This window comes from Scardinius erythrophthalmus (genome assembly GCF_964197995.2).
Source record: "Scardinius erythrophthalmus genome assembly, chromosome: 13".
Taxonomy (NCBI): domain Eukaryota; kingdom Metazoa; phylum Chordata; class Actinopteri; order Cypriniformes; family Leuciscidae; genus Scardinius; species Scardinius erythrophthalmus.
The window spans coordinates 162,875-176,686 of record NC_138233.1 but is presented as its reverse complement, the minus strand read 5'-3'; the positions used below and the strand labels follow the sequence as shown (position 1 = coordinate 176,686).

General features: G+C 42.7%; 1 protein-coding gene across 2 annotated transcripts in view; it reads right to left on the bottom strand.

Moving 5' to 3' along the window:
• The window catches only part of stag3 (STAG3 cohesin complex component), a 186,176-nt gene that overhangs the window by 13,781 nt on the left and 158,583 nt on the right, over nt 1–13,812 (bottom strand). The window contains exons 26-30 of one of the 2 annotated variants that reach the window (XM_081381948.1): nt 13,321–13,451; nt 10,716–10,832; nt 10,487–10,629; nt 10,258–10,339; nt 8,364–8,420 (exon numbers count right to left, since the gene is read on the bottom strand). In XM_081381948.1, coding sequence (XP_081238074.1) covers nt 8,364–8,420; nt 10,258–10,339; nt 10,487–10,629; nt 10,716–10,832; nt 13,321–13,451 — 530 coding nt within the window. The remainder of the gene's footprint in view (nt 1–8,363; nt 8,421–10,257; nt 10,340–10,486; nt 10,630–10,715; nt 10,833–13,320; nt 13,452–13,812) is intronic. The other variant, XM_081381949.1, reaches the window with a different exon arrangement.

Below are 13,812 nucleotides of genomic sequence, written 5' to 3'. Positions count from 1 at the left end.
TATTATGTCTATGCTCGCAACCACCCAGAACACCCTATTCGGCCATAGGCACGAGGCCGGAGGCCGAGTGCCGTACTGAAGGCACTCGCAACCACCCAATACACCCTAGCAACTGCCTAGCAACCACCACAACACCCTAGCAACGTCTAGAAATGCTTTAGTAACCACCAAAAAACTCTAGCAACCACCCTGAACACCCTAGCAACTGCCTAGCAACCACCCAGAACACCTAGCAACCACCTAGAACACCCTAGCAACTGCCTAGCAACCACCCAGAACACCTAGCAATGTCTAGAAATGCTCTAGTAACCACCCAGAACACCCTAGCAACTGCCTAGCAACCACCTAGAACACCCTAGCAACTGCCTAGCAACGCCCTAGCATCCACCCAGAATACCATAGCAACTGCCTAGCAACACCATAGCAACCACCTAGAACACCCTAACAACCACCAAGAATACCCTAGCAACTGCCTAGCAACCACCAAGAATACCCTAGCAACTGCCTAGCAACACCATAGCAACCACCCAGAACACCCTAGCAACCACCAGGCAACAGCATCTTGCTAAAAACATGCTAGCAAAATGCTAATCATGCTAGCATCATGTTAGCAACATGCTAATCAAGCTAGCAACATGCTAGCAACATGATAATCATGTTAGCATCATGCTAGCAACATGCTAATCATGTTAGCATCATGCTAGCAACATGCTAATCATGCTAGCATCATGTTAGCAACATGCTAATCAAGCTAGCAACATGCTAGCAACATGATAATCATGTTAGCATTATGCTACCAACATGCTAATCAAGCTAGCATCATGCTAGCAACATGCTAATCAAGCTAGCATAATGCTAGCAACATGCTAATCATGTTAGCATCTAGCTAAAAACATGCTAGCAAAATGCTAATCATGCTAACATCTTGTTAAAAGCATGCTAGCAAAATGCTAATCATGTTAGCATCATGCTATCAACATGCTAATCAAGCTAGCATCATGCTAGCAACATGCTAATCAAGCTAGCATCATGTTAACAACATGTTATTCAAGCTAGCATAATGCTAGCAACATGCTAATCCTGTTAGCATCTAGCTAAAAACATGTTAGCAAAATGCTAATCATGTTAGCATCTTGTTAAAAGCATGTTAACAACATGCTAATCATGCTAGCATCTTGTTAAAAGCATGCTAGCAACATGCTAATCATGCTAGCATCTTGTTAAAAGCATGTTAGCAACATGCTAATCATGCTAGCATCATCCAACTAACATGCTAATCATAGTAAATCATGCTGGAATGTGGTAAATCGTAGTAAATCATCTTAGAATCATGGTAAATCGTGGTAAATAATGCTAAAACGTGGTATCTCATGGTATCACAACATGGTAATTGTGTTAGCATCTGCCCAGTGGCGAATTTTGCCACTGCAAGCACCACTTCACATTTTCTTCAGGAAATGTACATTCTAGTTCTTCTTATTATTCCGGACAAAAGTTTGGCGCGTAACTTGCCCCGCACCGTTTGTCACAGACCCCTGAGTGAGGTGTCAAATCGACCGGCTCATTAAGGAGAGGTGTGCTATGACTTTTATAAGCGATCGGGGGTGCGGTGTTTGCCCCAGGGGCGAAAAAGCGGCCAAAAAAGTCCCATTGACTTAACATTGCAACGAACTTTGACCACACATAGCTCTGAGCGAGGATTTCGCAGAAACGTGTGATTTGCCACATTTGAAGAGGCTGACAGGCTCTGTAAGAACATACCTCACAATGGGGTAAAAGTTGCACCCCTGGGGGGCAGGAGATGCCCAAAGTTGCCCCATTGACTTACTATGGGGAAGGAGCATCCCGTGAAACACACATGCTTTTCCTACTATGGTAAATTGCATAGGGACTTTGTATTGAACGTAGCTCTGGATCACAGTGTCATAGAGACAAGGGGGAGGGCTCATTTTACTCAGATGACCAATCAGTCTCTAAGGATAATGGTGAAGCTATCAAGCCACGCCCTAGCAACCATTTAGAGCGCCTTAGCAACAAGTCCCATAGACTTCAATTGAAAGAGATCAAAGGGATATCTCCGGACTGAATTGTCATAGAAACATGGGGGTTGTCTCATTTGACTCGGGGCAGCAAACAGCCAATCATGAATCACCTCAACACTTCCTAGCCCCTCCCTAGCAACCATTGTCGAAAACCTTAGCAACCAAAATCCAAAGAGGGATATCTTCCATTCTGAATGTCACAGAGGCATGGGAGTTGGTTTATATCATTCATAGTGACAAGAAGCCTTTGCAGTTTCATCATTGGCAGCTGCCAAGTAACTCCATAGCAACCAAACAGAGTACCCTAGCAACCATTTTACAAGACCTATATCTCTGCATCAGAACATCATAAAGAGATGGGATTAAGACAAGTTTGACTCAGGGCAGCAAACAGCCATTCATGAGACACCACAACACTTGCTAGCCCCGCCCTAGCAACCATTGTCAAGCACCTTAGCAACCAAAGTCCATAGAGGGATGTCTTTAATTCTAAATGTCACAGAGGAACGGGAGTTGGTTTATATCATTCATTCTGACAAGCAGCCTTTAGAGTTTCATGATTGGCAGCTGCCAAGCCATTCCCTAGCAACCAAACAAAGTACCTTAGCAACCATTTTGCAAGACCTATTTCTCTGCATCAGAACATCGTATAGAGATGGGGGTTGGCTCTTTTGACTCATACTAGCAAGGAGGAATTCCAACATGCTACACATGCTAGCTGTGAATAGCTACATGCTAATAGCGATTAGGTAAGTGTATATCATGCCAAGAAAATGCTAAGGACTCCAATAGTAATCATCAGTGACAACTACAAACCACTTAGTAACATCATAGTAACCACCCATAATACCTTAGCAACCGCCGTGAACACCCTAGCAACTGCCTAGCAACTCCCTAGCAACCACCCAAAATACCCTAGCAACCACCTAGCAACACCATAGTAACCACCCAGAACACCCTAGCAACTGCCTAGCAACGCCCTAGCAACTACCCAGAATACCCTAGCAACCGCCTAGCAACACCATAGCAACCACCCAGAACACCCTAGCAACTGCCTAGCAACACCCTAGCAACCACCCAGAACACCCTAGAAACGCCCTAGCAACCACCCAGAATACCCTAGCAACCGCCCAGAACACCCTAGCAACTGCCTAGCAACGCCCTAGCAACCACCCAGAATACCCTAGCAACCGCCTAGCAACACCATAGCAACCACCCAGAACACCCTAGCAACACCCTAGCAACCACCCAGAACACCCTAGCAACTGCCTAGCAACGCCCTAGCAACCACCCAGAATACCCTAGCAACCACCTAGCAACACCATAGCAACCACCCAGAACACCCTAGCAACGCCCTAGCAACCGCCTAGCAACCACCCAGAATACCCTAGCAACTGCCTAGCAACGCACTAGTCACCACCCAGAATACCCTAGCAACCGCCTAACAACACCATAGCAACCACCCAGAACACCCTAGCAACCGCCTAGCAACGCCCTAGCAACCACCTGCAACACCCTAGCAACCACCCAGAATACCCTAGTAACTGCCTAGCAACCACCCAGAACACCCTAGCAACTGCCTAGCAATGCCCTAGCAACCACCCAGAATACCCTAGCAACACCCTAGCAACCACCCAGAATACCCTAGCAACTGCCTAACAACCACCCAGAACACCCTAGCAACCACCTGAACAACACGAATAAGCCATATCTCAGCACCAGAACATTGTACAGACATGTTTGTTGGCTCGTATGCAATCATGTACCACATTCTAGCAACCGAGTGGCGAGTTTTGCCACTGCAAGCACCATTTCACATTTTCTTCAGGAAATGTACATTCTAGTTTTATTTGCTATTCCCATCTTTTTTTCCACAATACATTTACAATGTGTTTACCAAATTGAGGAGTGAAGCAGGGCGTCGTCGTAGATCAACCAAACGCAGGTCGTTTGTGAGGCGGCTCTGACGTTCATGTGCAAATGTGTGTAACGAAAGCTAGCGCTACTTATTTTCTGAGTTAAAATATTTAAAGTTTATAGTGTAACTATTGTTTAAAGTGTAAGTTGCAGGTTAACCACCACAGCCAATTAATGTGTAAATTAAAGTGCTCTATATGTATATATTTAATTATTTCTGTCTTAAAATGCGTTAAAATAACATTTATTAGGGTTTCTTCAAACGTAGCGTGTTTTTCAGTTACTGGGTGATGACGTCACAAGAGGAACTCGCAACCCATACTCTGCTAGATTCCTACTGTATTATGGCTATTTGGAGAACGACTGAGGATGTGGGAAACCATCAAATTCTTTATGGACCACAGCCCTACAATTTTTAACTGGTCAGGCGTGAGAGAGGGGAGCCATGGCACTCAAAGAGTTATTAATGCTTGGTGTGAGGAGAATGAGTGGAGGGTTAGCCAGGTGTCCCGGTGAGTAACGTTAGCTACGTTAGAGCAAGTCTAGCCTGGTGCAAACTTAACCCGGATAATATAACAGAACAAGCAAGTCTTTTCAAAATATTGCCGTCATGTAGAATAGCAAGGAGGGACAACGACTGAAGACATTATTTACTTACAGTAACGTTAAGTCAGTCCAAATCAGAGCTGCACGTTAGAGATGCACGTCAGGCGCAATCGCTAGTCTCATCGACGCCTCAAACGTCATGTAATACCCTTCCTCAATCCACGCGTTATCAATTTCTCACGATTTAATTAGCGATGTTTATTGTCAGAAAAGAAAAAGAGAGATCGATGTCCCCATCACTGTGTGTGTGTGGGCTATCAGCAGTGGAGAGTGTGTGCTGCCGTGAGGTGAACGCGTTTTGGAGTTTAGTGGAACAGCTCGACCCGCGCCCGGCTGATCTGACGTGCCTGAACCCGTTTGTTTTGCGAATAGCTTATTCTCATTTCAGGCAGGATCACGGTCCCCTTGAAGTCAGCACACACGAGTATGTTTACAGTTGAGTTATTTTATCCATAATTTTTTTTATCAAATAAAACATACAACCAACTCTTCTGAAGTTACGTAAGGCATCTATAGCTATGACTATGCCGGTAACTCTACTAGTGAGTTCCTCTTGTGACGTCACGCTCCATCTAGTGGAAGGGAGCGGGAGCGGTTAAAACCACTGTTAAAAGTGCCAACTTTTCATATTATATCAGCATTTTGGTATAAAAAACAATGGTGGGCAGTTCTTATCTTTATGTTTAATAAACACATTGCATTATCTTCGTGAAAAATTTAACCTGCAACTTACACTTTAACGTATTTTATACTTCATCTTATACTTATGTATAATACTTAAAAATACCCCGATGGAAATGAACCATGCTTTTACTATAGTAAAAGTGTAGTAACCATGTTTCTTTGGTTGGACTGATAAAGTTAACATATGTACAGCCACAGTATTACTACAAATAAGTCAGACAGAAACATCAAAAGAAATACATAAAAAAAGACACTTGCATGACACTACTAGCCTTTTTATTTATTGTTTTGTAGACTGCAATGAGGCGCTCGGTATCTTCATCGGACCCTACAAGATAAACACGGTACTTTTTTGGCACAACATAAACCCATTAATATTACGAGACAATAAAATATAACTTTAATTAGGGTTAAACATTTGAATTCTTACACTTAAAAACTGAGGGCGCATCTCCGTTGCTGCATCCGACTGCCAGGTTTACATCACCATCATCACCGCAAAGCTCCTCCCTCCCGCACGCAATGGGTTGTGGGCAATATTAGCCGTTAGAGTGTGCATTGATCTGCACTTCGAATTCTAACCGGAAATAGTAGACCATCCGGGTATCTTTGGAATACTTATTTCAACATGCTATGATTTGGGACGTACTAATTCTAGTTTCGCATACTATTTAGGACGGATAGTATGCGAATTGGGACTCAGCATTACTCTATACTGAGCTTTATTTTTTATCTTCTTCCTTTCTCCGTTTTCGTCCCTGTGCACCAGAGGTTTAGACCGCTTCATTTTCGATCAACACGCCAGCAGCTGAGCACTTCCCTAACGTAACGTAACGCAACCCTCCCGCCCCCCGCCAATCCAGAAATGGTCGACAAATCATAAATTCAATCTAATAATCAGGTTGACAAGTAATTAAACGTGTGGTTGAGGGGGCGCCCTTTGCCCTTTGATCATGTTTAATAAACATGTTTTATTTCGCGTTTCGTTCTAATTTTATGATTAATATGGGAAGTAGATAGGGCGACACTAGAGTGCGTCCGCGCCCCCAACACATTTGTCGCCCTAGGCAACCGCCTAGTTCGCCTATAGCAATCGCCGGCCCTGGTGTTATGGTTCGTACAAGCGCGAAACTCGATGGCGCGCTGTCGACTGCGAATGCGATACTGGCGCGCGTCTTTCTGTGTGTGTTTTTCAGGGTAGGGTTGCACCAGCCGTTCGTAAGTTCTTTCTTAAATTGGAACGTAAAGTCCACACTAGAGGCTTAGTAACTACTAGCTAGTTTGTAACTAACTCTGTACTTTATTCTGTTGCACCATTTGTTCGTAAGGCAGAACGTAGCTAGTAGGCCGTAAGCTCTCCGTAAAGTAATTCGTAGTCGCATAATATGACGTTTAGCCTCGGTTATCCAATAGCAGCCTTCAAACACGTGAGCAGATGTTGTGTTGAAATGCTGTGAATTTCAGTTTATCCTTCATTCTTTTGCCTCACGTTACTAACGGTAAAAATAAGTTTCCATTAAATACGATACTTGATCATGAATAGCATAAGTGTTTTTATATGTAACATTCAGAAACTTTATTTGAAATGAAATGAATAAGGATCAATAAATAAATATTGATACAAAAAGCATAAGAAATTACGTTTATTGACTATGACTGATAGGCTATTTGACATGCACACCATGGACCGATGCACACAGCGACATGCTGTTTAGGATGGGTTTGTGTTAAAGATAGCCTCTAACAAAGTAATCTTTTCACATAATGTTCTCTCTCTTAAAATGTAAGCGAGTGTAAATGTCTGCATTATATATGTATTAAGAATTGAAGTCTGTCAGGTAAAAGAAGAGCTTACTGATGCAGTTCAGTGTGTTTGATATTTTATTCCAGCCGTTACTCCTGATCGGAGGCTGCCGTAAATATTTAGTTTAAACGTAGAGTTACGCTTCAACTAAGTTTAATGGTGCAACGCAAAAATATTTAGAAGTGCGTAAGTCGTAACTTAGTGTCCATTTACGTCAAAACTAGGCTAAGTTATAACTTACGCACAGCTGGTGCAACCGGCCCCAGGAGGACATTCATTCACTGACAGCGCGTTCTCTTTTGTCTTCTCGCGCATTGATAGTTTAAAACATTTGCGTGAAGGAGAGCATGATCATATAACCCAAAGGATGACAGAAAGAACAGACGCTGCGATAAATATTTTAACACGGTAGAGCTGGACAAATTAATCGCATGCGTTTACGTTGACAGCACGTTAGGCTACTTGTCATACATTGCTGACAGAAAATGTTGCGGTTTAAAGTGGACTCGTTTTCATGGTAGGCCTACACAGAATGTGTTTTTTTTTTTTTGTAAGCTACACAGAATATTTAATTAAATATTCAAATTAAATATTTAGCCAGGTCTGAAGTTACCAAGGAGCAGTGTATGTTAACGTTAGCTCAGTTATCAACAGGTGTAGACAGAAAATATGATTATCCTGACCTGAGCTAATTTACTGAATCAACTCACATCTCTTCTTTCTTTTCATCCATGATGACATTAAGTCACGTACCGTTACCTGTTGTTTTAAGTTACTCGCTCATTAGAACATTCAGTGAGCTATTTTACACAGGCTCGGTCCTGCTCCTCTATGTCAATGACGGCGTGCGGTTAAACATCATAACAAACGAATTTGAGTGGGGGTGGGGAGGACAACGGGATTTTGGAAAGTGTCCCCATAGGAAATTACGCCCGTGCAGGACATCATCCAAAGCTTCATGAACTAGCGCTCCTTTCCCCGACAACGCTAACGTGACGTATAAATCTCAATCACACTGTGTTGCCAGGCCCCGCCCTGCTCTGCTTCTGATAGGCTTGTAACGTTAGTAGAGCTGCGTTTCTTTCATATGATTGGTAGGTGAAATCAATTGACTCGAAAATATTGAACCGCATGCAAGATTCAAATTTATTTTTTTTCTTCATCACGGCCGCACGCCGGAGATCCGGCACGGTGCCGGAATACTTTAACACACGCACACGCACACGCACACACACACGCACGCACGCACACACACACACACACACGCACACACACACACACACACACACACACAGGAGAGCAGGACTCACGTGCTGAGATGCGACTGGACGCTCAGGGTGAGGGGTCTCACACTCTTCCTCAGGAACCTGTCGCACACACGAGGGATTGTTCAGATATTGGTATGACTGATATGATTTCAGCTTCAGGGTTAGACTGATGTCACTGCTGTAAGAGAGGAAGCTGAGAAACTCTTCGTCACATGTGTCCTCATATCAACATTAGTGTAGCACGGGTGTTGTGGTGCTTTCGAGTCCTCCTGGGAAGGCGTGTTTACGTTCAAGACCCTCTCGCCGGAGTGAGATGGCGGAGCACTTTCTCTTATTAATTACACAAAAATACAGCAAGGTTCTTAAACTGAAGAACAAAGAAATGGGCATCAGGTGTTTTTACAGTTTTTTACAATCACTTTGCTACTATTTTCAGAACCTTGATGTCATCTTTCACAACTCTAGACACAAAACTCACAACCAATGATCAAAATGCACATTTTTCAAAACTCTAACCCTTTTCTCAATTGCTTGGATACAATACACATAAAACTTAGATCATTTGTTCATTCAACAAAAATCACCTGTTCAATATGACACAACTTAACATCAAAGTACTGCTATTTCAAAAGGCAATTCACACATTACATTTCAAATGAGTGTCTATTCATTTCCTTACATTGATCTAACTATCAATTGATACAACTGCTCAAAATGATAAGTAACTGTTTCATTACTCTTAATGCATAGTTGTGTGGAAGCAGACAAACAATCTTACATGTTTACTGTAAATCATGAAAGTTTCAAGATAACGAGATTCATTGTCACCAATTAGCGTTGAGCATGAACCATTTAGACTACAATATCCATGGATGTAGCCTAAAATATTTGATAATGTTAGTATTATTCATAAATATTCATAATGCTTCATCAGTCTATGGTCCCAAACACTGTACCACCTCTTCAGACTATGTACAGTATTGACAGCACTGCACTGTACAGTAATCACTCCTGTTCTGTTTCTTACAGTACAAGCAAGCAAGTTGAGGAACACTGCATTAGATGTTTTACAGTACTGTCTTTTCTTCTGTATTTCATAGCTAATTATTTTTGCTTTGATTCAAATAACCCTATGTTGTGATTGTACTGTAGTGTTTTTCATCAATATATTACAAACTTTGTTCAATGATTCCACTGTAGTATTCTCTCTACTACTGCAGTGCCTTTACAGAGATGTACTTACTGTACATGTAGTGCCATAATGAAACCTGTATCACCTATTTTGTTCTACAATATTTAATGATTGTACGAACAATGACACAATGAAACTATCAGTTGCTTGTGTGTGATCTATAGTTATGTCTCAATGGTATTTCACAGTAAATTTGTTTTTTGAACCAATGATTGTGCAAGTGCAAGATTTCCTTAAAGATGTGAATACACAATGCAATGTTTTGAACATTAGACAGCCTGTGTTACAAGTGATAACCGTTTTGAGTTTTGTGTCTAGAGTTTTGAAAAATGAGATCAAGGTTCTGAAAATAGTAGCAAAGTGATTGTAAAAAACTGTAATGAATTTATGAAGCCACTGCAAACTTTAGCGTTACACATGTGACCCTGGATCACGTCACCAGTCTCGAGTCGCACGGGTTTATCGGTGGCGATGACCAACAAAATACATACAACAATACACCCTATGGGTCAGAGTTATCCATCTTTCTTTTATGCCAAATATCATTAGGATATTAAAGCTGCAGTCGGCAAGTCTGGCAGATTGAGGGGACTCCCGTGCCCCCCCCCCTCCCTCCCCTCCCCCCCCCTCCCTCCCCTCCCCCCCCCTCCTCCTCCCCCTCCATTTTTACGAGATGACTTGAACGCACCATTATTTACATCCTATTTGAAGCTTGGATATAAATGCATGTTTAAAGTGTTATACTCGTCTGTGAAATCATTGTCGTCCATGTCGTCGCGACGAGTGTGTGAGATCACAGCTGCAGTTTCCACAGCACTGACCAAACCTGCACACACACACACACACATATCTGAATATAGAATATTTGCACAGATGAATGTGTGTGTGTGAGAGAGAGTGTGTGTGTGTGTAAGAGTGTGTGTGTGTGTGTGTGTGTGTGTGAGAGTGTCGATGTGTGTGTGTGTGCACTGACTCTGTGTGCGTCTGCGTTTTCTCCTGGGTGTTAGAGCAGCAGACGCTGGCGTTTCTTTCGGTCCTGCAGTCAGAGATCGTTCGTACATCCTCACAAAGTCACAGTTCAGGACCGAGGAACAAACGCGACGCAGATCCGCCGCCCTGGAAGAGAGAGAGAGAGAGAGAGAGACATCACACTGATGAACTCAAACATGAGTCACATGATCAGTGATGTCAGTGATACTCACAGCTGCTTGCGTTCAGGCTGCAGGAGTTTGAAACTGAATTCACTGAGAATCTCCAGAAAACTCAGATTCATCAAGTCGCCCTTATCAAGCCCTTGACTGGCAAAACGGATGCCGTCCCTACGCAAACCAGAGAAACCAGTTAGAGAACGACAGAAACCAGTGAGAAAGAGACAGAAAACAGTTAGAGAGAGACAGAAACCAGTTAGAGAGAGACAGAAACCAGTTAGAGAGAGACAGAAAACAGTTAGAGAGAGACAGAAACCAGTTAGAGAGAGACAGAAACCAGTGAGAAAGAGACAGAAACCAGTTAGAGAGAGAGAGACAGAAACCAGTGAGAAAGAGACAGAAAACAGTGAGAAAGAGACAGAAACCAGTTAGAGAGAGACAGAAACCAGTTAGAGAGAGACAGAAACCAGTTAGAGAGACAGAAACCAGTTAGAGAGAGACAGAAACCAGTTAGAGAGAGACAGAAACCAGTTAGAGAGAGACAGAAACCAGTTAGAGAGACAGAAACCAGTTAGAGAGAGACAGAAACCAGTGAGAAAGAGACAGAAACCAGTTAGAGAGAGACAGAAACCAGTTAGAGAGAGACAGAAACCAGTGAGAGACAGACAGAAACCAGTTAGAGAGAGACAGAAAACAGTTAGAGAGAGACAGAAACCAGTTAGAGAGAGACAGAAACCAGTGAGAAAGAGACAGAAAACAGTGAGAAAGAGACAGAAACCAGTTAGAGAGAGACAGAAACCAGTTAGAGAGAGACAGAAACCAGTGAGAAAGAGACAGAAAACAGTTAGAGAGAGACAGAAACCAGTTAGAGAGAGACAGAAACCAGTTAGAGAGACAGAAACCAGTTAGAGAGAGACAGAAACCAGTTAGAGAGAGACAGAAACCAGTTAGAGAGAGACAGAAACCAGTGAGAAAGAGACAGAAAACAGTGAGAAAGAGACAGAAACCAGTTAGAGAGAGACAGAAACCAGTGAGAGACAGACAGAAAACAGTTAGAGAGAGACAGAAACCAGTTAGAGAGAGACAGAAACCAGTTAGAGAGAGACAGAAACCAGTGAGAAAGAGACAGAAAACAGTTAGAGAGAGACAGAGAGACAGAAACCAGTTAGAGAGAGACAGAAACCAGTTAGAGAGAGACAGAAACCAGTTAGAGAGAGACAGAAAACAGTGAGAAAGAGACAGAAACCAGTTAGAGAGAGACAGAAACCAGTTAGAGAGAGACAGAAACCAGTGAGAAAGAGACAGAAAACAGTTAGAGAGAGACAGAAAACAGTTAGAGAGAGACAGAAACCAGTTAGAGAGAGACAGAAACCAGTGAGAAAGAGACAGAAAACAGTGAGAAAGAGACAGAAACCAGTTAGAGAGAGACAGAAACCAGTTAGAGAGAGACAGAAACCAGTGAGAAAGAGACAGAAAACAGTTAGAGAGAGACAGAAAACAGTTAGAGAGAGACAGAAAACAGTTAGAGAGAGACAGAAACCAGTTAGAGAGAGACAGAAACCAGTGAGAAAGAGACAGAAAACAGTGAGAAAGAGACAGAAACCAGTTAGAGAGAGACAGAAACCAGTTAGAGAGAGACAGAAACCAGTGAGAAAGAGACAGAAAACAGTTAGAGAGAGACAGAAACCAGTTAGAGAGAGACAGAAACCAGTTAGAGAGACAGAAACCAGTTAGAGAGACAGAAACCAGTTAGAGAGAGACAGAAACCAGTTAGAGAGAGACAGAAACCAGTGAGAAAGAGACAGAAAACAGTGAGAAAGAGACAGAAACCAGTTAGAGAGAGACAGACAGAAAACAGTTAGAGAGAGACAGAAACCAGTTAGAGAGAGACAGAAACCAGTGAGAAAGAGACAGAAAACAGTGAGAAAGAGACAGAAACCAGTTAGAGAGAGACAGAAACCAGTTAGAGAGAGACAGAAACCAGTGAGAAAGAGACAGAAAACAGTTAGAGAGAGACAGAAAACAGTTAGAGAGAGACAGAAAACAGTTAGAGAGAGACAGAAACCAGTTAGAGAGAGACAGAAACCAGTGAGAAAGAGACAGAAAACAGTGAGAAAGAGACAGAAACCAGTTAGAGAGAGACAGAAACCAGTTAGAGAGAGACAGAAACCAGTGAGAAAGAGACAGAAAACAGTTAGAGAGAGACAGAAACCAGTTAGAGAGAGACAGAAACCAGTTAGAGAGACAGAAACCAGTTAGAGAGACAGAAACCAGTTAGAGAGAGACAGAAACCAGTTAGAGAGAGACAGAAACCAGTGAGAAAGAGACAGAAAACAGTGAGAAAGAGACAGAAACCAGTTAGAGAGAGACAGACAGAAAACAGTTAGAGAGAGACAGAAACCAGTTAGAGAGAGACAGAAACCAGTGAGAAAGAGACAGAAAACAGTTATAGAGAGACAGAGAGACAGAAACCAGTTAGAGAGAGACAGAAACCAGTTAGAGAGAGACAGAAACCAGTGAGAAAGAGACAGAAACCAGTGAGAAAGAGACAGAAAACAGTTAGAGAGAGACAGAAACCAGTGAAAGAGACAGAAACCAGTGAAAGAGACAGAAACCAGTGAGAGAGAGACAGAAACCAGTGAGAGAGTGAAGAACGCACTGGTGTAACGCCAGCAGCGGCTCGCGGACGACACGCAGGTTGATGCTGAAGTTCACCGCCAGTTTCTTTGCAAGAGATCTGATCTCCATCATCTCTTCATCACGGCAGTCCTGCTCAAGCCCTGAGAAGAGCTGCTCTCACACACACACACACACACACACACACACACACACACACACACACACACACACACACACACACACACACACACACACACACACACACACACACACAATAAAGAGAGATGATGCAGAGGTTGCTGACTGAAACTACACACACTCTCACAATCACACAAACACTCTCACAAGACACAAGACTTGACTTTGACTTGAGACCCAATGACTCGAGAATGACTTGATATACATTTTTATATAAATCAATCCAACATCAACTGATGAACAAAATGAAAGCAACAGAACCATTGATGCCAGTCATCAGATTCTGCGCGCTAAATACAAAAACATCTCCCAGCATCGTTTCTTTTTGGATATA